The sequence below is a fragment of the Elgaria multicarinata genome, chromosome 11 (genome assembly GCF_023053635.1).
Source record: "Elgaria multicarinata webbii isolate HBS135686 ecotype San Diego chromosome 11, rElgMul1.1.pri, whole genome shotgun sequence".
Taxonomy (NCBI): Eukaryota; Metazoa; Chordata; class Lepidosauria; order Squamata; family Anguidae; genus Elgaria; species Elgaria multicarinata.
The window spans coordinates 17538408-17563593 of record NC_086181.1 but is presented as its reverse complement, the minus strand read 5'-3'; the positions used below and the strand labels follow the sequence as shown (position 1 = coordinate 17563593).

Below are 25186 nucleotides of genomic sequence, written 5' to 3'. Positions count from 1 at the left end.
TCTCTCAAGTGTGAAGCTCCCCTGGTTCAGTTTTCTTGCTTACAGGACTGAAAAAAATTTATATAAAGATACTGGTTAGGTATTATTTTCCTTCTTATTTACTTTGCAGTTCATACTAGAAAATACAACAGCTGACTTAGTGGGTCATATTCTTAACTTATCATGTCACTGCAAGGTGTGAGAAATGTTTTAGAAAGGTGACCAGTTCAGCCAGAGCTTTATATGCTCCACATTAGGTACATAAGTAAATTAGTAAATAAATAGATTATATGTCAAGAAACGCCTGCATTCTGTCAGGCAAAAAGTATCTTATTGTGCATAATTTATTTTGCAATTTTTACTATCTGACATTGTACATTTGTTTGTCAATGGTACAGGCTAGCAGCAACACAGGAGCCTGACGGTTGTTGCTAAGTGTTTTACCATGATTATACTTTCGCCACTTGGGGGCATTTCAGGAGAAATGCAATTTGCTCCTCTTGTCACAGCAACAATGACCCTTAGTCCCAAGCTTCTAAGGCAGGCTTCCCCAAATGAGTGCCCTCCAAGTGTGTTGGATTGCAACTCCCGTAGTCTCAGGCAATACCCACTTTCTCCAAGGCCAAGGTTAATTCGCATGGTGGAAATGTAGGCTTTGCTACTCTCCATCCCCTCCAAGCCCATGTCTTTTCCCAGCCTCCTCTCCACCTCTCTTCCATGCCTGCATCACCTTCTGTATTCCTCTTCTTGCTTTTTCTCCCTTTCATGCAGACTCCTCTGCCTCCAACTCCCTTTGTTCCATCCTCGCTCATTCCCATCTTCAAGACTTTCCACCATGCCTGGAACCGACTCTGTCTGGATTCGTCAACCAATTACTTGCTTCCAACCACCCCCTTTTCAACCAAGCCTTCCCCACTACCCTTGGCTTATGTAGTCTGCATTTTACAAGCCAGCCAGCCATATACTCTCATTGCTCCTCTCCAGCATCCTTAAACTAACCATTTTAAGGTGAACCTAGATGTTTTCTGGCAAATCCACAGTCTCAAATCCATGTCTGCTGAGATAACAGCATATGAGGAGGGGCATTTATAGGTGTGGCTGGGGTTCCCCCTCCTGTTCCTGCCAATTCTCCCTTGAAAATGCTCTTCCTCCAACTCACCACCAACCGCCAGGAAGCCATTCCACCCCTGCCAGGGTCACTTCCTGTTTCAGAGCTTGGCTAGTGGGAGAAGAACTAAGGAGAAGTCATCTCAATGGCTGCAACATTTGCAGATGGCTGGGGCTTTGTTTTGCACAGTACCCTGTGCCCCGCTAGTGCTCAATCAATGGCAAACAGCATTTGAACATACTGACCTCCGTCGTCTTGGCATTAACAGGAGTATGTTCGCACTGACATACTGTCTGCCCGTTGGCTACCTAATGAGTTCCCTGCGAAAAGAATCGGGGGGGTGGGGGGGTGGAGAGAAAGGGGACAAAAAGAAAGAGATCATACATTATAGCCCTCAACTTCCAAGGGTAACTCAGTGACTAGCCGAATGGGCAGCCTGAACTGTTAATAACCAGATGTGTCAGCACAGGGAACAGCCTTCACCACCCACACATTTTCTCCTCCCACCTCGCCTCACCCCATCCTATCCTGTGGCACCGGAATAGAATAGAGGCTCACGCTAGTAAAGAGTCACAAAGAGCCAGAATAGAAGCCAATCGAACCCTGAGTTTCTTTTCAGAGCTAACGCACACAAGCAAGGAGAATGCCCAAGCAGGAAGAATGAACATCCACCACCCCAATTCCAGGGCAGCTAAAGAGTTTCACAGGAAGAATACAAAGGGTTTAATTGAATGTGTAGAGAATGTTGAGCCCAGAACAAAGAGGCCAAACGTTTGGTTCCAAGTACTGAACAGAAGGTGCAAGCGGTTTCCTTGCCTCTCAGTCACACTTATATCCAGCTAGCAATTCAAGGTAGCCTAGCACAATATCCAAACCAAAAGGACCAATCAAGGGCATTTGGAGCAGTTGGTTTTGTACTCTGACCTCGCCTCCTGGGTTAGCTAGCTGAGTGGTAGCATGCCAATTAGGTAGGCGTTTGTCTGTGTCCCCAAGCTGCAGAAAAATACTCCCTCCAATTAAATCAAGGCAGGTTTGTGTGTACTGTCTGGCTCCTAATTATGCAGAATTCCAGAACCATAGTCTCATTTCTGGCAGCTACTTCAAGCCGTGCATTCCTAAGCAAAAGTGTCAGGGCAACGTCCAATAAAATCCACAGCCCATACTACAGGTGAACAGAATGCAAGAATGTTGGGAGCTCCTGTATAACAGGAAACATTTGCACATTCTCAGAAGCATTCTCCCCTGCCAGCCTACAGATGCAGAGGGGGAAGCACACACACAAATGTTCACAAACACGCACACACACAGGCACACTTCCTGGTACCAGGAAGCACCTAATTATCTTGCTACTTTGCTATATTTTGTTTTATCGGTACGCCACCTGGGGAACGCGTCACACCACCAAGAGCTATCAGCGTTGTGCTAAATATAGTTTATGCTAGCACAACATCATTTACATTAGCAGGAGTGCAGCGTGGATGCTGCCCAATATTTATATCGAAGGGTAGCACAGAAATGTTAATAAACAGATAAATAGAGAGTGGGAGTCAAAGCACACAAAACCTCTTCCTCTATTTTTCACTCTGGGTCAAAACGTAGCTCCACTAACACAAGTTCCAGGCAAGACAGTGAGTTTCCCAACTGCTGCTCCTCACATACCCTCTGGCTGCATCTTACGAAGCTGCACCCCGGGTGAGGTAATGGAGGCCACGGAGGCTGTGCGGAAATTGGCTGGCAGCATCTCGGCCGAGTCAGGGCTGACGCCGCGGAGGTCCTTCTCCCGGAACATCTTCCGCCAAGATGGGGAACGACTGAAGGTCTTGGCACTGTCCTGAGAGGGCAGAACACGAAAAGGCATAGGTGGGTGGGTGTGCTCCAGGTCAGAACACCTTGAAAAGTTGGAGGTTATGGAAGGAGGAGCAACTCACCTCATCCAGCCGCCGGTCTGTTCCCATGGTGATGAGGTTCCCAAATTCTTTTTCCAAGATCTGCCGAGCCTAAATAGAAATGAGGCAAGTTCATTCAGGCTCCCTTTCCCCTGCCTCTGTTCTTCCAATTTCTTGTCTTGTCACAGCTGCTCCACAAGGTACTGCCTAGTTTCACCCTCTACTCTTCCTCTTTCCCAAATATCCAGGAGAGCCCCTTATCAGTTGTTATTTTTAATATTTTTTAAGAATATTTTATAAGTGTATTATTATTTACTTGTAAGCTGCCTTTAGAACCATTTGATCCTGAAAGACAGGATATAAATAACTATAATAAATAAAGAAATAAAACGAAGGGAGATCGTGTGTGTGTGAGAGAGAGAGAGATCCTCTGATGTCAGGGAAACCCAATGTTAGGGATCTCAAAGAAATCCACAACAGAATCAAATGTTTTGGATTTCTATTAATCCAATCCACGTATTCCACAGTGGAGTGGTTTTTCCCAATTTGTGGGACTTACGGATTTTGTTTGTTTGTAAATTTCACACTAGTTTAGTCATAGAAAAATATGTAACATTAAAAAAAACTGTTTGAAAAGGTGCATTTTCTCCACAGGCTAAACCATGAAAATGTGTGTTTTGGGGGAATTGAGGCATTTTGGAGACGTATGTGTGTGTGTGGGGGGGGGAGATTTCTGCATTTTAGCAAGTGCGAATTTGCAGGAATGCAAATTTGCGCAATTGAAAAAAATCCAGTTCTGCCAATGAGCAGACAACAGAACGAAAGGGACCTGACAATCTGCAAAATGCAGATGGAATTTGGGTTTTTTTTCCAAAATCTGTACTTCCTTATCTGGTGGCCACAGTAAAGGCAGTGGCACATAAAAGAGGGCCACTTCCAGGAATGGCCAAGGCCTCAAGGCTCCCTCTGTTCGTCCCTTTTCAGGGATGCTCCGGGCATGGTTCATTCTGTCCTGCCTCACGGACTCTGGGCTCCTTCCCCACTCTTTCACCCAGCCTTCCCGATGCCTGTTCCTGACCTGCGTGTTCTGGGTAGGGATCTGCAGCAGCAGGGCCAAATCATTGCAATCGAAGGTGTCATCCAGGGCAAGAAGGGCTCCGTGCACCCCACTCTCCACCAGGTTGTTGGCGAACTCTTTCAACCCAATCATTTGCACCCAGCACATCACACGCTCGTTGGACCAGACCATCACATCTAGAAAGGGAATGGGTTGGGGGGAGAGAAGAAAAAAAGCAGGCTCTCCCATCCCCCGTCATCACTGCTGTGTCAATGCCATCCCCCCCACCTGCTTTCCCAATTCCTAGTTTTGTGGATGCTGCCCCTTGGCCATGTTTCCTGCCCCACACCTACCTTTAATTTGGTTTTGACTCTCTTCCCGTCTTCTTTCTAGTTCCTTCCGGTCATAGTTGAGACGCTTCAGGCACATAATCCCATAATGGAGGCTCACCCTGGGGAAGGTATAAGCAGAAGTGATACTTGAGAAATATTGCAGCATCACGGCGAAGACTAATAATGGGTGAACAGGCAATGTTTGAACTTGCTGAGATTCTCCGAATTCCTCCTTGAAGCTCAGTTCACCTCGTTTGCATTTTCAAACACAAGTGTCTTTTCTTTTTTTAAATCAGGAAAAATGTCCATTTTTCCCAATCAAAAATGCACACTTTAAAAAGTGCACGCCCAAAATGCAGACTTTTCCCCTTTCAGTGAAGCATGAAAATGCACATTTTAAAAGGGCTTGCAAGTTCAGAAATGTACAAACATTTTCTCCAAAAATGCTCATATACTTACGTTTGGGTATGCAAACAGGGCTTGTTCAAGTGTTTTCTGAGCAGAACAAAACTCTTGTACATCACTAGCTAAATCAGGCCTGTTACAGGTTTGAAGGGATCCTTGGCAAAGTGCCCTCTAGTGGACCCCCTCCTACCTTCGTGGGCACTGGTGGATTTATCTGGCGGTGGCAGCAGCGGTCTGATCAGCACTGGGCAACTTGATATGGGAAAGCTATTTAAATTTCCCAGAGTGCTCCTGACATCATATTGTTCTGGGGCACCGATGTGGGAAAGCTATTTAAATTTCCCAGATTGCTCCTGACATTGTATTGTTCTGGGGCATTGTGAGAAAATTAAAATGGTGGCTCGCACAACTAGCACTGATTGCAATGCTCAGCACAGGACTTAGGACAGAGGACCAGAGCCCAACCCAGTAGAATGAGAAATAGATTCCTCAAACACAGCAGGGCTGGCATATCACATTTTGGCATACGTCAAGTAATATATCTAAAAAGGGAGATCCCTGTAAGACCATTACATCCAGAGTCTATTAACTGCACTTCTGGCAGTACTGCAGGCATCAGTTATGAGTCCAACAGCAGCCCAGGGAGATGCCCAAGTGTTTGGGCTAAGAGACGGAAAGAGGAATTGGTGAATTCTTGGTTCAAATCTTGCCTTTTACAGAACCCTCAGAGAACCCTATTGAGGGTTTCAGAGTGTTCGGTCTTAAGGCCAAGAGGAGCACATGAATTTCAGGGTGCATGTTGCTCAACCCTGCTCTCAGCATCCTCATAAAACGACCATTTCCGGAATCTCCTGCTAGGAGTGGAGCCATAACAGGTATCCTTACACACAACTAGGGCTATAATCCTTTGCACATGTACATGGGAGTAAGGGCCATGAACGCAGCAAATGCACAGAGGATTACACTGTGAGAAGTCAGTTTGTGTGACGTGGACGTATGCCCTTATGCACTGGAGGCTCCAGCCCTTTGTCCCTCTCACCTATGGAAGCTGTCGACCATTTTGAGCTGACCCCGCAGTTCTTTTTTGTTGAGGTGGTCCAGCATCCGGGCATCAACTAATGACTCCATGAAATAGCTGCGGTACTGGGGCAAGCCCAAGCTGGGCAGCCAGTCATTCCCCACCCACTCGTGGTTCATGTCGCCGTATGCCAGGATCTGTCATAATAGAGAAGGGAAGACACTGGGAGTGAGAGAGAGGCACATGTGCACACCCAGAGGATCCACACCAGGCCCTTTCCATTTCCCTGGCCCAGTGACTTCTGGGTATTCACCACTCACCACAGTCTACTTATCTGTGTATCTCAACACCCTGCCTTGCATTCGCTGCACTAACACAAGGTTTTGAACTTACTAACATAGGGTCCCGATCCCCACTCAGCCGCAAAGCTCACTTGGGGCAAGTCACTATCTCTCAGCCCTTCCAACCTCACAAGGTTGGTGTGAGAATGAAATGGGAAAGGCAGGGTTCACGTATGCTTGGAATTTGGGCATCTTCTCCCATGTGAACCTGCCTGTTCCTTCTGAGGCCTCGTTCTGGGTACCCCATCTTCTAAGGCCTTCTGAGATTAGGTGGCGGCAACCGCAGGAATAGGGCCTCTTCTGTGGTGGCAGCCCAACTGAGGAACAACCTCCCAAGAAGTAGTCATTTATTTCTTGTATTTCTACCCTGCCTTTTTTCCTCCAAGGAACCCAAGGCGGTGTACATAATCCCCCTCTTCTCCATTTTTATCCTTATAACAACAACCCTGTGAGATCGGATTGAGAGTCTGTGATTGGCCCACAGTAACCCAATGAGCTTCAATGGCTGAATGGGGACTAGAACCCACATCTCCCGATTCCCAATCTAACACTCGAACTACTATATTATTATTATTATTATTATTATTATTATTATTATTATTATTTATATAGCACCATCAATGTACATGGTGCTGTACAGAGCAAAACAGTAAATAGCAAGACCCTGCCGCATAGGCTTACAATCTAATAAAATCATAGTAAAACAATAAGGAGGGGAAGAGAATGCAAACAGGCACAGGGTAGGGTAAGCAGGCACAGGGTAGGGTAAAACTAACAGTATAAAGTCCGCACAACATCCACAACATACCACATTGGCTCACTAAAAGAATAAAATAAAATAAATAAATTTAGTGCCAACATCTTATCTTTCAGGTTCCAAGTTAAAGCTGTTTTATTTTCCTGAACATTCATCAGATGATTATTTTGCTGCTACCGAACTGTTGTGTCTGTTTTTAAAAAATGGTTTCTATTGTTTTGTGTTTTGAAGAGTGGTGTAAATCCCTCCACTGTTAATTGATTTTGTTATTTGCAAACTGCCTTGGATGCTTGATAAGCAAAAAGACAAGCTAGGAATGTTCTAAATACAAGTTAAAAGCCATGACAAAATGATCTCAGTAGTATAGGAGTGCCTTCAGCTATGGTGGCTTAGCCAGCTATGGCCTTTCCTGGACAGAGATGGGTTGGCCGTAGTGATCCATGCTATGGGAACCTTCAGACTGGACTATTGCAATGTGCTCTACAAGGGGCTGCATTTGAAGGTGGTTCAGAAGTTGCAACTGATGCAGAACACAGCAAACCCAGGTGCCGACAGGTAACACTGGCAGGACTCATATTACCCCAGCTCTAAAGGATTTGCACTGGTTGCCAATTTGCTCCCAAGTCTAATTCAAGATGTTGATGTTAACATATAAAGCCCTAAGAACTTCAGTCTCAAATATCTGAAAAAGTGCCTCCTCCCCTATAGAGCAGCCCGGGTGTTAAGCTCAGCAGGGGAGGCACTTTTATCAATATTGCTGCCCTCCGAGGTTCATGGGGCAGCGGCACGTGACAGGGCATTCTCTGTGGTGGCCCTGCAGTTGTAGAATTCCCTCCCCTTTGAGGTTTGTCTGGCAACTTCATTGTATGCATTTCACAAGTCAAGGCATACGTTTGGAAGTGGATGAAGGATACAAGATCGTGTTTTCTCCCTGCAGTGAAGCTGTGTACCAAACTAATGTGAACTGAGCATTTGATGGCAATTTTACACAGTCCGATGTTGTTCTATCAATATGTATGTAACCCACCCTGGGAGCAGAAGTCTGGCCATACATTTAAACAATAAGTAAATAAATAATAGTACTATATAAATACCAACACACACAAACCATCGTCACCAAAGAGAGGCTCCCTGCTCATTTTAGCTTGGCAGGGTACAATGCCGTGCAGGGATGGGACTGTAGCCTTGGTGGTAGAACTCATGCTTTGCATGCAGAAGGTCTCAGGTTCAGTCCCTGCCATCTCCAGGTAGAGCTGGAAATATCCCTGAGCTAGATGGACCCATGGCGTGACTCGATATATTGTTTGAAGAAGCTCAGTGGTAGAGCGTGCGCTTTGAACCCAGGATCTTCGGCATGCAATCCCCAGATCTCCAGGTAGGGTTGGGAAAGACCTCTGTCCAAAACCAATATTGAGCTACAGTATATGGACCAATGCATTGCCTGACTCGTCCCAAGACATAAGGTGGCTTTCTAGTGGTAAACGCTTTCAGAAAGAAGCAGAGAAACTTTAAAAAGCAGCAGGGCAGTTGAGAGGCTGTGTGCACCAGAATACGAGAAAGAGTTTTCTGACCTGAGATCTGCCGTTGGATTTTCCTGTACCATAAATCTGCAGTGTTTAGCCTTAGTGAGCCTGAACTCTCAATAAGAGCAGCAATTGCTCCTAAGATCATCTTCTTGGCCCGCCGCTCTGACCATGTCACTCCACTTCTGAAATCTCTTCATTGGCTTCCAATTCACTCCAGAATCTAATATAAACTTCTCCTGCTGACCTTCAAAGCTCTTCACGGTCTAGCTCCTGCCTATCTCTCCTCTCTCATCTCACACTATTGCCCCGCTCGTGCTCTCCGCTCCTCTGATGCCATGCTTCTCGCCTGCCCAAGGACCTCCACTTCCCTTACTCGGCTTCGTCCTTTTTCTTCTGCTGCCCCTTACGCCTGGAACGCTCTTCCAGAACACTTGAGAACTACAAACTCAATCACTGCTTTTAAAACTCAGCTAAAAACTTTTCTTTTCCCTATAGCCTTCAAATATTGAGTTTGTTCTGACTCTATACTGTTAGCTTCACCCTACCCGGTGCCTGTTTACACTTCCCTGTGCCTGTTTGCATTCTCCTTCCCTCTTTATTGTTTACTACAACTTATTAGATTGTAAGCCTATGCGGCAGGGTCTTGCTATTTACTGTGTTATCTGTACAGAACCATGTACATTGATGGTGCTAAATAAATAAATAAATAAATAAATAAATAAATAATAATAATAATAATGCTTTTTCCCTAGGCTGGGATAAACATCAGCCACTAAGAGGCGGTGCTCAGAGCTGCAAGGCTGCTATAGGACTCTTTCTGGCAGCCAAGAGGGGAGAAAGGGGGAAGGAGACAAGAGTTGAAAGAACGCAGGTGAGGGGCTTTAAAAACATTTGCAGACCTGCCTTGAGACCAGAGAATCTAGATATCTGAATGGCCAGAAATGTGCCAGGTCCCTTGAATCTACAATGTGATAGTTCTGGACTTTCACTTAAACAATCCAAGTTTCTAGCCCTCATGAACACAGAGGGGGGAAATTGAACATGTTTAAAAGATAAGAAGCCTGTGTTGGGCTCTGAATATTTAGCAGGTGTGTATTTAAAAGCACAGTTACAAACCTCTTCCTATTCCTCATTGCCTCAAGGCATGGGCAACATCTGTGGTCCTCCAGATGTTGTTGGACTGCAACTCCCATCAGCCCTAGCCAGCATGGCCAATGGGGAGGGAGGATGAGTGTTGCACTCCAACATCATCTGGAGGGCCACCAATTTCCTCCCCCTGCTCTATACTCTTACGTAAATTCCTTCCTGTGCCCTTACATTATTCTGTGTCCCTACATTATTATTTCCCAACTTTTATATCCCGGCTTCCTTTCTTCCATGGAACTAAAGGCAGCATCCATGTAGGGTTCTGCAGGAGGCCTTCCACCCAGTTACTGACCAGACCTCCTCCTGCTTAGCTTCAGAAAGGTGGCAACACCTCGTGCCTTCATTTCCCCATTTTGAGACAAATGGAACAACCACCCTGCAACAATTCTGCAAAGACGTGCATCTAGTCCTCCAAAATTCTGCCCACCTGTTTTTCAAACCCCACAGCTTCTCTAATCCTTGTTACGTTTCACCCTGTAACTCCCGTAGACTCTGGGTTACAAGAGTCACTGGGTGTCACAGTGCAATGGGAAAAGCAGATGCTTGAGTGTGTGCTTCTCGCAGCCTTCAATGCAGGGATCGGCAACATGGCGCCCACTAAGCCCCTTGTACTCCTCTTCACTCAGAGAGTTATTGCTGCATTGATTTGAAAATGGGTGTGTGTGTGAGCGGTGGGGAGGTCCCTGGGTGTAACATGGCTTGAGAAGGGGGAAGCCCACCCTCCACCAAGGATCCTTGGGGCAGCAGGTCCTTGGCAGTGGGAGGGCTTCCCCCCCTCCATTTGGTGGCATGGCACTCTTTCCCCCAGGGCCGGTGCCAGGCTTTTTGCGCCCTAGGCAAGGTGAGCTGCTTTCACCCCCCCACACCATATCCCCCCCACCCCAGGTAGGCGGAGGCAGGTTACCTGTCCCTCGTCTGAAGTCCTCCTGGCTTGGCGGGATGCTGCGGTGGGGTGGGCGGGCAGATCTAATTCCGTCTGTTCGCCGCCGCCGCCCCCAGCGTCCCGGCTTGACTTTGGCTGGGACCCCCAGCCGTAACCAAGCCGGGAAGCTGGGGGAGGGCAGTCAGACGGCTCCACGTTCTGACTTTCGGCATGTACAGGAAGTCAGAACGTGGAGCCGTTCCTTCCCTCCCCCCAGCGTCCCGGCTTGGGTTTGGCTGGGAGCCCTCAGCCGAAGCCAAGCCAGGAAGCTGGGGGAGGGCGGTCAGACAGCTCCATGTTCTGACGTCCAGCGCGCGCTGGATGTCAGAACGTGGAGCCGCCCGCCCCCGCCCCCCCAGTGTCCCAGGTTGGCTTCGGCTGCTGGGCGGGTGCCCAGCTGAAGCCAAGCCAGGGACGCTGGGGAGCAGGGCGGAAGGCTTCGGAACGGCACACCCGGAAGCTGCCCTCACTTGGCCAGAGCGGCTCTGGGGAGGGCGACTTCCGGGGGCGCCGAACTTGGCGCTCTAGGCGGCCGCCTAACTGGCCTTTATGGAAGCGCCGGCCCTGCTTTCCCCCACCTCTATTCAAGTCAATGGAACAATATTGTTTAGGGCAGTGACGAAGATAAGATAAGAACAGAATGGCGGCCCGGGGGGGGGGGGGGAGTCAGAATCCAGAGAGGGGGACACTCCAAACATTTTGTGACTGGGCATGCCCTCCACGGCAATTTGTGGTGGTGCCCTGGACACATTTTCAAATTGTCAAATGTGCCTGTGGGCCCAAAAAGGCTCCCTGAGCATTTGGAACTTGTGCCTTTCCCCACTGGGAAGATGGGTAAGTTAACCTTTCACCCTTTCACCCTTCACCAAAAGCAGAGCAAACACATTTCTTGTGCATCCACTTTTTGCCTCTTCTAGTTATCATGTGCAAAGCAGCCTTCAGGCAACATCCCACCTCTTCCATTCACAGATGGCCTCCTAGAAACCCAGAAGGCATAGAAAGAACGGAACAGATGCTCACAGTACAATGAAAGGGGCAAAAGAAAGAAAAGGATGCAAAAGGGATCTGTAGGTTTCTTTCTTTATCCCCAAACACCGCCAGCTCTGATGAATGACCTGGAACATCCAATGCAGCTGTGCTAATAATTCTGTCCAAATAAAACATCACAAAGAGCATCCTCAAACATGCTCTACAGCAGGAAGCCCTTTTGAGTGAAGGGAAGACTCCCATTGACTTTGATGGAAGTGTTGGTTTTGCCATGGATTAAAACAGGAGGAGCTGCACAATTGGTGATGGCCACCCTTTCACTGGAGTTACTGCAGATTCTCCCAGCATCTGCTCTACCCTCTGCAATAATATAATATAATAATAATAATTTCCTCTTCCTTCATACACGCCCAAACTACTTGTTGTTTTTAACCTATTTTTGTCCTGTTTCATTGTGGGAGCCACCCCGCGAATGTTTTCTTATAGGGCGGCATATAAAAATAAAATAAATACACGCAAAGGCATGCAAGTAAAGAGAGGGCCAACGGGAATCCCTCCCATACCTGCTCCCAGCTGATTTCCTTTGTCTCCTGGATAGAGGTTAAATGGGAAGCAGGAAGGGAAGCAGAAAGGAATTGTTAAGGCAGGATTAGACACAGTTTGTTCACACACACATACTACCGCCACTGATAGCTCAGAGTAAATGAGAAGAGCCCACTGCGAGGGATCTACGCTTGATCTTAAATCAGGCCTGGTTGACCCATGCAGTAAAATGTGTTGGAGGCTTGAGGTAGTAGAATGGGTTGCACCACTTCAGACAATGAATGGATCCCAGTTTTGGAAATGCCAGTAGAAACCTAGCACAAGAGGGAAAGAACTGGGCTAAGGCCTTTCTCCCTGAGGTGCTAGATCTTTGACATGCAAGTTGTTGTTTGTTTTACAGAGGGGGGGGGGGAATTAAAAATGGTGTCTGTCAATGTGAAGTGGTCCACTCCATCACCTCCTTCTGCTGTATATGGAGCTTCAAGCTGACTCAGCTCTGAAGAATCAACAGCCGTTCAGGGAAACAAGATCAAAGGAGGTAACGTGGAAGCTAATAGTTGGATATCTGTAAGATATTGAACTACTTAAGCGATTGTTAATATTTTCAGGTGAGTAAAGTTCCATCGATCTGATCCTTATTTCAGATTCCAAATTCCGCAATTTCATTGGATTGTTTCGGCCCTCCTGAACAGAAATAAGCTAGATTGCCATCATTAAGTGCCTTTTATGTTCCCATATCCACATTAAGGAGGAAGGAAGAGGAGATTGGAAGCGGGGGCATTCCGCCAGCCCTGCTGAAAGGTTACTTCATTTTTTCCTCTTCCCATCCCATCCCTTTTTCCTTGCGTGCCATGTCTTTTTAGATTATAAGACTTCAGGTAGGGGCTGTATTGTTTACTGATTGCATGTAAACTGCTCCAGGAGCCTTTTTGACTGAGGAACAGGTTAATTTGTTAAAATTAATTAAATCCACAAATAAGGAAACATGGACCCCGCCCCTGCAAATATCAACTCCAAGAAGAGCTAAATAGTACTTGCTTGTGTGGGGAAGGAGCTAATGAGCCTCCAGAGAAAAACAGACAGTATCATTTTCTGACCTCCTGTTAACATGGGCTAACAAACACGCACACACACAGGCATGCCATCGCAAGACAAGATCCTGGAAATAGCCACAACAGGACACCCAACAGGTAGAAGGGCAGTGCACACAGAAGTAGCACTTACTGGCTTTGTGGTGGCCGTGAGAGACTCCATCTCTTCATGTGTCATCCACACATTTCCAGTAGACTGGCAAGAGGAGCAGTGGGGGAGGGGGGGGAAAAGAAGATGGCTATTAGTATTAAAAGGGGGAAGACGCCATTCCAGCCCCACTGGGGTGTGCTTGGGAAGCCTCAGCTCCTCCACCATCAGAGGACAACGGAAGAAGCAGGCCCCTCACTTACTGTACGTGATGTAGCGGGGGCAGAGGGGCTGGTCAGCGACACCATCTCCTGGATGGCGAGGCGCAGCTTGAGCCGGTGCAAGGGATTGCTGATGCCAATTTCCCGCTGGATTTCGGTGTCCGACAAGTTGGCCATGATGGCACCGCTCTTGACGTTGGCACGGCAGGCAGCCACGTACCAGGCCGGCATGCCAACCCACAGCTGGCAGAGGAAACGGAAGGAAAACCTAAGGTTAAGCAGATGTTGTGCTTGGGCAGCTCCAAGGGGTTGGTGGTGGGGAGAGCTCCTGAGGGGCCAAATTCCATTTCAGAGGAACAATCAGGGGCCACATTCCAGGGGTGGGCGGGGCCAAAGGGGCGGAGCCCCAAATACCAAACCAACCAGCCTATTTTAGCTTTAAACGCTTCCCGCCAATAATTAAGCCATTTCAAGCTTTCAGAATGGTTCGGAAAAACTGCACAAAAGCTGGAAAGCCACCCAATGATTGGTAGTCATGGGAAAGATGCATGGACCTCTGGGGAACCTTGGATGGTCAGGATGGGACCCCAGGCAGACAGGGTTTGGCTCCTGGGCCTGAGGTTCTTCACCCCTGCCCTGCTCCATGGGGCTCATGTTTTCTCCTATTTGAGACACCCCCTATAGAATTATCTTTCGTTCCTTTTCTAGCAAATGTCTTGCTTTTAAACCTCCATCAATGGTTGGCATCAAATGTATCCCAACAATGCTCAGGAGGAAATCAGAACATTTTTAGGCAAGTCATCTGCAATTCCACATTCCAGGAATCCCTCCACCATGATGAGATGTGATTACCGTAGTGTTTCAGGGGATTCCCTCATCTTGACCCATATCATGTAAAGCACCACATTTGGGGTTAATTCTACTCTGATTAGAATGGCTGAGAAAAATGGAAAGTGACCTGAGAAAATACTTTTTAATTATTCATTACTTTTCTTGTCTATAGATACTTACCCCAGAATGTGTTGTTTCCTTTTCTTGTGAGAAAGGAGCAGGGCGCGTGAACTGAGGGAATGGTTTAATGTTGGCCCTACATGTGGTGCTAAATTCATCATCAAGTTGTGCATATCTGTTTTAAACTTTAAATCTGCTGGAAAGCCAGGTGGGAAGAGTAGGATCTGGACCATGATGTCCAGGGAGGGGACATTAACTAGGGTGACCATATCGGGACAGGGCTCCTGTATCTTTAACACTTGTATAGAAAAGGGAATTTCAGCAGGTGCTGTCATTTGTCCGCCTGCAGCACCTGGTGAAATTCCGTCTTCATCACAACAGTTAAAGCCGCAGGAGCCCTGCAGGAGCCCTGTGCCCTCTTTAACTGCCCTGTGCAGTTAAAGAGCTCCTGCAGCTTTAACTGTTGTGATGAAGAGGGAATTTCAGCCAGTGTCATTTGTATGCATGCAGCATCTGGGGAAATTAAAGGTGCAGGAGCTAAACTAGACTGACCAGATACAAAGGAAGTCAGGGCTCCTGCAGCTTTAACTGTTGTGATGAAGAGGGAATTTCACCAGGTGCTGCATGCGTACAGATGATACCGGCTAAAATTTCCGTTTCTATACAACTGTTAAAGATACAGGAGCCCTGTCCTCCTTTCTATAGGGTCACCCTAATTAGGAGAGGCATTCCAGCCTTTTAGAATTGAAGGGGATGGCACAAAAGCCAGGAAACTACCAAACGATCGGTGGCTGGGGGAAAGCCGGTGGCCATCTGCGACCCCAGGAGGGCCAGATTGGGCCCCCAAGCCTGAGGTTCTGCACCACTGATAAAAGGTATGAAGCAGCCTTCAGCTGTGCTTGATGTGCTGCCCAAAAGCATCTGCTGGGGCCGTTTTCTTCCCCAGTTCCAACTGCAGACATCATCCTTGCCGGTCCTGTCTTCATAGCCCATCACCTTAGCAAAAACAGCACTGAGTCTTGTGGCATCTAAAAGCCTACCAAATGTATTGCAGCAAAAGCTTTCAAAAGCTTATGACGTGGCAAGTTCGTTAGTCGTTGAAGTGCCACAAGACTCTGTGTTGTTTTTGCAGTAACAGGCTAATGCAGCTGTCCGTCTGGAAATCATTTCAACCATAGCTCTACACAGAGGAACCTGAATTCCCTTTCACCCTCATTACCTCCAACCACGAGACCACAGTGGGCCCGTCCCACGCAGCGAAAGGCAAGCCTTGGCGGCAAGCTTCCTCTAGCAGCTCATGCCTGGCAAAACAGAGAGCAGAGAGAGGAGGGGGGAAATAAACAAATTCAAAGGACTCGTCTTCAACTGATCAATAACCTCCACCCCTTTCCCCCTGCCTATCAATGCAACTATGTTCAGCTGCTCCAAGCTTTCTGGTTAGCAACAATAAATCTGTTAGCAATAAGGAAGTGTTGTGCAGACGAATGAGATGATAAAGATCATAGCGGTGAACTTTTAAAACAGCTTTCCGCTACCTGGACGCATTAGACTGCAGCATCCATAATCTCAAACCAACACTGGATGTGCCGGCTGGGAATTATGGGGGTTGTAGTCCAACACCTCTTGAGGGCTGGAGGTTGGGGACGGCTGTTTTAAAAGTTGCCCGTTATGGTATTTATCATCATCTGCACAACCTCCCTGAGAGAGAGGTTGCTATTATTCCCATTTTGCAAGGCTGGCAGGAGGGACCCTGCATTGTGACTCACCCAGGTGCTGCCTGGCGATAAACCTTCCCCCAACTCCAACCCCCTGCTAAACCCAAACAACTCTTGGCCAGTATCATTGCCCCTCCTCACTTCTTTTTGTTCCTACGGTCCTTGTCCACAGGTCCCGACAGCTTGGAAAGGCCCAGGGGGTCTGCAGGCGACATCTCATCTGAGGGTGTCCCAGCTACAGAGAAAGACGAGAAAGTTACACACAGAGAAAGGTGGCAAAATCCTGCAATGGGGGAGGAGACTTCTCTACAAGCCTGTTGGCCCATTGCAGCCCCGAGCACTGAGCCAACTCAGGTAGAGAAGGCTCCCCGCAGCCGGTGCTCCCCTCCAGCACATGGGGTGACATTGGCAAGGACATGGCAGAGGGGGCCAATGGGCTCGTCCCTCCCTAGAATCATAGAATCATAGAATAGCAGAGTTGGAAGGGGCCTACAAGGCCATCGAGTCCAATCCCGTTCAATGCAGGAATCCACCCTAAAGCATCCCTGACAGATGGTTGTCCAGCTGCCTCTTGAATGCCTCTAGTGTGGAAGAGCCCACAACCTCCCTAGGTAACTGATTCCATTGACGTACTGCTCTAACAGTCAGGAAGTTTTTCCTGATGTCCAGCTGGAATCTGCTCTCCCCTTCACGCAATGGGGTACGGGACACATACTGTCTGCATGGAGCTAATATTTCTGAGAGTTCAGCCAGAGAGGGGTGGTGGTTATATGGCACAGAGAACCCCTAGACATTTTTTTTTTTACTATCAGTGTCTCCAAGATTTTGGGAGACCTCAGGCAAGGGACACTAATGTGAGCAGTGAGCAGAGCTAGGTTGTTGGGAACTGAGGCAGCAGCCACCCCGGCTGCCCACCCAGTCTTCTGTCTTTGTGCTCCCCCCACAGCCCTTTGCGCAGAACAGAGGTTTTGGGGGAGTACAATCCTTTTAAGTTGCGTCAGACTCTTGGGGAGCTCAAAAGCTGCACGAGCCTCTCTTTAGCTGCTCCTGCCTCCCCAGAAGGCTTGTACAGTAAAAGCAACATCTTCGACCTTGTCCCACCACAAGTATCCTCTGTGATGTGCAGAAGGGGCTGGGTTGAGTAGACACCTACAGAACATCAGCGCCCACAGTGGAAGGTCAGCCAAGTGGGCCACAATAGCCTGGCATGTGCCCAAAGCTACTGAACATTTTGTGTGTATTCAAAATTCTTGAGGGCTAGAAACTTGCAGGTCTCTAGTATGTTGTAGAAATACAAGATCCCAGGGTGGGGAGTGGGAGGGGAAGGAGTTCTCCTCACTAGTTGTTACGGTGGTTGCTTGCTAGGAGAAAGAACAGCCGGGTTCTACAGGAATGTGTAGCACGATCATTTTGACAGGGAAGGCCAGAGAATGGTGGTGGTGGTGGAAGAAGAAATAGCACCAGGGCTCTGGGTGGGGAAAGCATACCAAGCGAGGGGGACTCACGGCCCAACTGCCCCATCCTCCCTTTCTCCTTCTTGCCAAAGAGTCGCCCGATGGAGGACTTGATGCTCTTCTTCTTGGTGGATTTGTGTAGGGAGTCCTGGCTGCTGTTGGTGCCATCTGTCCCCATGCTGCACCAATTGGGAGAAATCAAGGGTGGAGGTACAGATGGGAGAAGAAAAAGGGGATAAGATGTGATGTGATGCCGGTGACTGACAGAATAATTGTAACCTTTTCCTGTTGTCATTTTTCTTTAACTTCCATGGCCAGTGGTGTATATGATTATCATTATCATCGTCATCATTCTTTTTCAGGCTCTACCTCGGTCTTCCAACCTCCATCCACACGGCTCACTGACGGTCGTATTCTTCTGCCTACTCATTTGCCACCTACCTATTGTGGTTTAAAGTTCATACCGAAGTTGTATTTTATGGTTTTAATTTTGGTGAACAGCTCAGAGAGCTTCGGCAATTGGGCAGTACAGAAATGCAACAAATAAATAATCAAATAAAATACCTGGACCTCAAGTCCCTTCCGTCTTCCAGCGTTCCAGCCTGCAGGGCTAAGGCTTGGGTCATGCGCTCTAGACGCATCGTGCGGGGGGTGGAGGGAGCTGGGGGCTCGCACAGTGCCAGGGCCTTCTCCTCGGACCCTCGCCCCTCTTCCTTGGCAATGTGGTTCTGCTGGGAGGACAAAATGGTACAAAATGGTACTTGGATGGCACTGCTGGATGGTGGGGAGGGAGGTCGGAGTCCCTCAGGTTGAGCACACTTCTGGGGTGGGTGGGGGAGGAACCAGCTTCCCATCACAGACTCATGGGGTTAGTTTGGGGGTGGGCAGAAGGCAGACTGGGACAGAAGCAGATTGCAAAGGGTTTTTTGATTCCCTGTTGTTGAACAAGGGCAACAACACAACAAAAACACGTGGGAGGTTTTCCCTTAAATTCGGCTGCTGACATGGAAAAAGCTTAGGGAAAACCAGGAGTGGATTTGTGTGTGGAAAGGATTACAAGCTCAGTTCTGGTACTAAAATAGGATGACCCTATGAAAAAGAGGACAGGGCTCCTGTATCTTTAACAGTTGTATTGAAAAGGGAATTTCAGCAGGTGACATTTGTATATATGGAGAACCTGGTGAAATTTCCTCTTCATCACAACAGTTAAAGCTGCAGGTGCCTTGCCCTCTTTTAAATCTGGTCACTCTAGTAAAGCTCCTGAAGCTTTAACTGTTGTGATGAAGAGGGAATTTCACCAGATTCTCCGTATATACAAATGATACCTGCTGAAATTCCTTTTTCTATGCAGCTGTTAAAGATACAGGAGCCCTGTCCTCCTTTTCATATGGTCACCCTAACTAAAACAAATTCCTGGGGCTAAGCATATGCTCGGAGGCACACTTTTCTTTAATTCTCCCCCTACCTCCAGACCCATTTTTATTTTACACTGGGTATCCTTCTTCCATGCCCTCCATGTGGAGGCTGGTGGCTGCAATGTCAATGGGGCAAGTGAATCTGCTCTGGGTTTCAGTCAGAACTGTAAAGGAGCTATCCAAGGTGCTGAACCTATTTTGGGGCTCGGGTTCAGTATCTTGTATAGTTTCTTTAGAGTTCTAACTGAAACCCAGAGTGGATTCAAGCTCCAGTGACCCTGGAGCCACCAGCCTCCACTGGTCAGGGCTGTAGTGGAGCCAGAGCTCACAGGGTCAAGGTGCCAGAATCTTTTGATTAGCAGGGACAATGACATCATCTTTTGATTAGCATCTTCTGATTAGCAGGGACAATGACATCATCTGCCACCCTGCTCAGACTCACCTGGTCTCTTGAGGGTTAGTTACAATCTTCACAGTAGGTGGGGGGAGATGGATTTTCTCAGCAACAATATATTATTGTGAGCCATCCCTGTCGTAATCCAAAGTATTTTGGGGTGTCTTGGTCTTGAATGGGCAATTAAAACCCATTAGCTATACAAAAGACCTGGTCATAAGAACATAAGAAGAGCCCTGCTGGATCAGACCAAGGCGCCATCTAGTCCAGAACTCTGTTCACACAATGGCCAACCAGTTGTCCACAGAAAAGGCCCAAGCAGAACATGTGCAACAGCATCCTCCTGCCCATGTTCCCCAACACCTGATGTACACAGGCATGCTGCCTCTGATACTGGAGGCAGCATAGAGCCATCAGGACTAGTATCCATTGATAGCCTTCTCCTCCAGGAATTTATCCAATCCCCTTTTAAAGCCATCCAAATTGATGGCCATCACAACATCTTGTGGTAGCAAATTCCAAAGTTTAACTATCTGCTGTTTGGAGAAGTACTTCCTTTTATCTGTCCTGAATCTCCCACCAATCAGCTTCATGGGATGACCCCCCCCCCTTGGGTTCTAGAATTTGAGAGGGGGAGAAAAATGTCTCCCTCTCCACTTTCTTCACACCATGCATATTTTTGTACATTTTTGTCATATCTCCCCTCACTCGCTTTTTCTCCAAGCTACTCCTGAAAACTGCTAGAATTAGTTTGTTGATTTTGAGATCGTGTTTCTTCCTGGTGCTGAGAGGACAAAATCCTGGAAACTCTTGAACCTGAGTGTATGCGCATGTGTATGCACACACATATATATACTAACACTTCTATACTAGTGTTAGTATATATATACTAACTGAAGACCTTTTTATTCACTCAGTATTTTAACACTTAATTTTAACTTAAATTTAAATTTTACTGTTTTAACTCTGTATTTTAATCTTATAATCAACTTTGCTGTGTGGTTTTATCCTGGTTGCGCTTTTTATACTGTATTTCGTAATTTTGTTTTTAACTTGTTGGGTGTTTTATTGTGGTTTTAATTTTTGTGAACCGCCCAGAGAGCTTCGGCTATTGGGCGGTATAAAAATCTAATAAATAAATAAATAAATAATACACACACACACAGAGAGATGGATCAACCAAGCCACCTGTATTTTGGGGGTCTCCATGGTGACTGTCCCAATGAGCTGCTGTACTTCAAAGTTTACCACCACACCATTGTCCATGTTCCCTGCCCACACCCATTCATAACGCACCATTTTTTCTCCATCACGAGCAGGGCTGTGGGGTGCCAGGCGAGGAGTAGAATGGCCGCTGCTGGGGGGAGACGGGCTGGCCAGAGTGGAGCTGGTGACAGAGGGAGGAATGGAAGTGCCTGAGCGGTAGCGGCCCAGGGATCCATCCAAGCTGGCGCTGGTTACCCGGCTCTCAATTTCCTCTGCCCGCTGTTCTGTGGATTCCTTTTCCTCCTGGATAAGTCTTGTAAGAAAAGCAAAGAAAAAGTATGAGAAGTTTTGGGGATACTTTCTCTACTTTCCCTTCTCCAAATTCCACTCCCCAAAAAATCTCTTGTGAGTAAAAGAAGGAGACCTGAATACTTTGGCTTCATTTATTCTGCTTTCACATTTCAGGTTCTCAAATAAATTTGCAGTCACGAGGGCTAGAAACTTACTGCCTGCCAAATTCAGAGCCAGTTAGAAAATTCAGTGCTTGCCCACGGGTACACAAGATTCACGTAAACCCAGATAGGCTCTATATACTGTCCATAAAGGATAGAACAATTTGCATTGTATCAGTGAACTAAGCCAGGCTGTTCTGAATAATGTGTATTTTAACCAAAGCTCAAACTCCTGGGTTGGAGCCAGACTAAGCTGGTTACACATAATACTCCTTGAAATCAATGTGAAAAGTTAGTCAAAATTAATTTCTGTCCCACCGATTTCAATCAAATCTAAGTGCAATTAGCTTAGGCTGACAGATTAGCCTATTTAACAGAAATGCTTCATGTGAAGAGCACACACATGAAGCAGGATGAGGTGGCAGAATAGACTAATCCACTTCAGAATATAAGTGGGGGATACCACATTTGAAGGCTCCCCTAGCACAGGAGGGTTTGGGATAGATTTCTATTGTTGTGGTCTAGTGTGCTTCCTGTCCCAACATCACAAGAGATTAGATGACCTGGGAACAAGAGACAGGGCCTTTTGGCAACAATACTTTGTCATGCCCTCCCTGTAGAGATCTGCCAGACTCCTTCATTGTGTGTGTGTTTTGGGCATCAGCTGAAAGAAATCTTACTTCAATGGGCTTTAAATATTTGACTATCTGCTATTTATCAAGAATGCTTGCTTTCAAATTATGCTCGTTTTAGTGCTGTCATGTTTGCTATAATGCCATTGGCTTGGCTTTCGTATATATATTACCACTGGCCATTTTGAGTGGTCGTGAACAGAAGACATGGACAGATACACATAATAATATTCGTAAGGGCTTTTAAAAATTATATTCCCCCACTTGCAGTCTGAAGTGGTAGAGTCTACTGTACTACCTCATCCCCACCTCAGTCTCCTCCATGCGTAAACTGGGCCTATGATCATGCAGGGACGGGAAGACAAGGGAGGCTTCCGGAATATAGTACAATGTGTGTACAGTCTAGAAAAGCGTCCACACGCACACACAGACATGAAAGGTCAGTTCATCAAATCGTGGGTTAATTGCCAGGAGCGAGCGCACTGGCTCCAGCACGCTTCCACTTTCTATAAACAACTTACTACAATCAGCCTGTTCATAGGTTTGTGAGCATACCATGCAAACCTGCAGCACTGGGTTGTTTAGGGGGCAAGTGACCTAGTGGTTAACCCTACAACAAACCATTGGTTAACCACCGGATTGTTGAGCCCCTAAACAACCCAGTGCTCCGGATTGGCACGTCATGCTCGCAACCTACGATCCACAATTTGCCATTACATGCGGACTGAGCCATTTGCAAGGAGAGGGTATTGTACTGAGGGAAAACCTTGAAGCTTTGGGGTGCTTTAAGGGGAAAGCCTAAAGCAGGTCCAAGGCCTGACAGGAATACAGAGATGCATCCTGGGAAAGTATTCATGCAGGCCTGTTGCAAAGAGGCTGCTCTAGGTTTAGCAAGGACAGCTCACTTGATCTCTTTGTTGATGGCTTCCAGCTGCTCTTGTAGCATAATGGCTAAGGTTTGCACATCAGCCTGCCCACTGGGGGACAGCAGGTCAGCTGAGCTGAACAGGGGGTCGTGCTCATCTTCATCTGAGCCGTCCAACCCACCGTCAAAAGGACCCCCAGCTGCCTGCTGGGCTCGCTCCCACTCCTGTGAGGACACCACCTATCAGGGAAGAAAGGGAAAATAAGAGAAACAGGAAAGTGTGGGTCCCCTTGCCTCCTTGCCTGTTGTGGTAGTTACTGTAGAGGCAAAGGGAAACCCCTCATACACAGCCCACTTCAGGGGGTCAGTGACAGACTCATGGCAAAGACTGCTTTTTATTATTTATTTATGTTATTAATTTCTATCCCACCTTTCCACCAAAGAAAAAAATGAACTCAAGGCAGCTAACAATAAAATCCAGATTAACAAAATCTTAATTAAAACCATAGCATAAAAACAAATAAATTAAAAACACACAAGAAGAAATTTAAAAAAACCTTCCGTAAAAGACCGGTTTATATGCCAAAATGAAAACATCTTTGCCTGCCTACGGAAGGGCAACAGAGAGGGGGCCAGCTTAGCCTCCCTCAGCAGGGAACGCAAAGGGCCTTCTGCCACTGAAGACAAGGCCCAGTCTCTCTCCTTCCCCACCTCGGAACCCTGTGAGGGCAGCCCATCCTCCCCACAAAAGTGACATCAAGAGAGACACTCACCAGGTGGGTGTCCAAAGGAAATTGGGGTGGGAAAAAGAAAGAGAGAAAGAAAGAAAATTATGAGGGTAAAAAGCAGAGCGGAAAAGGAAGGGGCAGAGCGACCGCTAGAATCTATTCTATTCAGCCAGAATCCTCCCTGTCCCTCAGTCATGATCCAATGCCCTCCGGGTTTGCAGCCTGCTCTGTGGAGTTGGTGGAGTCAGCCCAATTTCCTCTTGAATCAATCTCTGCTCCTGAGTGTCACGAACAGTGCTCACTAAACATCACCACCATTCCCTTTTCTTTGCAGTTTGCACTTTGCACTCCACGCTCAACTAGTTTCAGCTCTCTGTGTGCCTCCCCTGTCCTCCTGCCCATCATCACTGCCCGATAAAACCATGGCTGACCCATGCTGTGCAGTTAAACTGAGCCATTTGCACCCCAGACGAGGTAACCCCTCTCACTTCGTCACCCCACCTTCACTTGAACCTCCCTTCAAACCATTTATTTACTTTCAACCGGCCTCATATTCTACTTGTTCTCACCCGGCTTCATAGCCAAGCCACCGGGCCCTATCAATGCAGCGGGCCCAAAATTCTGCAGTCAAAATAGAAAAATTAATTCCATCACTTTTTGAACCGTTCTGCTTTCTTTTTCTTTGGCTCGGATGCCTATGTAGGTTTCATTTTAATTGTTTTATGTGCAGCGGAGGTGGGGTGGGGTTAAATACTGTTTCTCTCATCCCAGGATATGGTCCAAGGATACACGATGCAGCCACCTCACTCAAGGTAAGTGGGTTTGGGTTTAGGTTTGGGTCTGGTCAATGCTCAGATAGAATCCTCCTGGAAAGGAATCCCATCTATGCCACCTTGCGTTCCATGACGGAAGGAAGGCAGAATATAAATGAACTAAATCTAATAATTAAAAAAGGATGTCTGTCTGCCAACGTCATTGATTTCCAGTGGATATTAAGGGTGACTAACAGAGCAATCCTGAGTGGGGAGAAGGGGGGTACTATGAAGAGAGGGGGGTGCAACTTCATCCACTGCCCTGCCATTGTCATTGACAGCAATGGGGATCCACATCAGTTTACACCTGAAATGATAGCACTGTACAACAGTGATAGAAGTTTTGAAAGTAACTTAAAACTAGGCATTAAAAAAACCCACCAAGAGGACACCTGGAATTTCTTGGAGATGGGTGGGAAGGGGGCATTGCCAGCTACAGAAATGATTTTGGATTCATGTCTGGATTCTCAGCGATGAGAATGGAGCGATGGCTCTACTGGGGGGAAAGTAATGGAGCGATGGCTCTACTGGGGGGAAAGGCTAGTTTGGATGGGGAGGATGGGAACAGAAATCCAACACCTCTGGAGGGCATCGAATTGTGGAAGGCTCCTTTAGGGTCACGAAGCATGAACTGGCAGAGGGCAAGGGACAGGTGGGCGCTAAGACTCCCTGATTGATAGGACCGTTCGGGGCATGGAGCCACCAGCCTGCTGAGCCTCTTTGGGGTCCTCCAAGAGGCAGGGCTTCATCTCCAATCCCTGTCCTCTGGAGGAATCTCCCCGACTGGAGTAAACAGTGAGGATAGGAGTGCCAGCCAAGTGGCTCTGAACAATGCAGCACAAGGCACCTGCACGGGACTCAGCCAGAGCCAGAAGGAGAACCTAAGCATCAGGAACCCCTGTGACGAAGGGGGCACAGCTGTTTTTTTTTATTTGTAGCATTCTGGGAGGAGCTTCAAAATTCTGCATTATTTTTATTTGATTTAAAAACATTAAGCACCCTGACTTTCCACCCGTTGACAGTCAAGGCAGCTTACGTAACATCATCAGACATCCCACCGGCACAACACATTCACTATGATGGGGCAAGGGAGAGGGCTTTCTCTGTTGTGGCACCCCAACTGCGGAAGGCCCTCCCCTTGGAGGCCCGACTGGC

General features: G+C 47.4%; 1 protein-coding gene across 12 annotated transcripts in view; it reads right to left on the bottom strand.

Annotated features, from left to right (window-relative positions):
- The window catches only part of PPFIA3 (PTPRF interacting protein alpha 3), a 140274-nt gene that overhangs the window by 70802 nt on the left and 44286 nt on the right, over positions 1-25186 (bottom strand). For 4 of the 12 annotated variants that reach the window (XM_063137750.1, XM_063137760.1, XM_063137761.1 and 1 more), the window contains exons 15-29: positions 22532-22731; positions 20633-20855; positions 18092-18258; positions 17561-17706; positions 16215-16308; positions 15578-15659; positions 13450-13650; positions 13232-13294; positions 12028-12054; positions 5816-5982; positions 4384-4490; positions 4052-4227; positions 3016-3084; positions 2747-2918; positions 1333-1407 (exon numbers count right to left, since the gene is read on the bottom strand). In XM_063137750.1, coding sequence (XP_062993820.1) covers positions 1349-1407; positions 2747-2918; positions 3016-3084; positions 4052-4227; positions 4384-4490; positions 5816-5982; positions 12028-12054; positions 13232-13294; positions 13450-13650; positions 15578-15659; positions 16215-16308; positions 17561-17706; positions 18092-18258; positions 20633-20855; positions 22532-22731 — 1953 coding nt within the window. In that variant the 3' untranslated portion in view covers positions 1333-1348. Of the gene's footprint in view, positions 1-1332; positions 1408-2738; positions 2919-3015; positions 3085-4051; positions 4228-4383; positions 4491-5815; positions 5983-12027; positions 12055-13231; positions 13295-13449; positions 13651-15577; positions 15660-16214; positions 16309-17560; positions 17707-18091; positions 18259-20632; positions 20856-22531; positions 22732-25186 lie in introns of those variants that run through there. The other 8 variants (XM_063137756.1, XM_063137752.1, XM_063137754.1 and 5 more) reach the window with 8 other exon arrangements.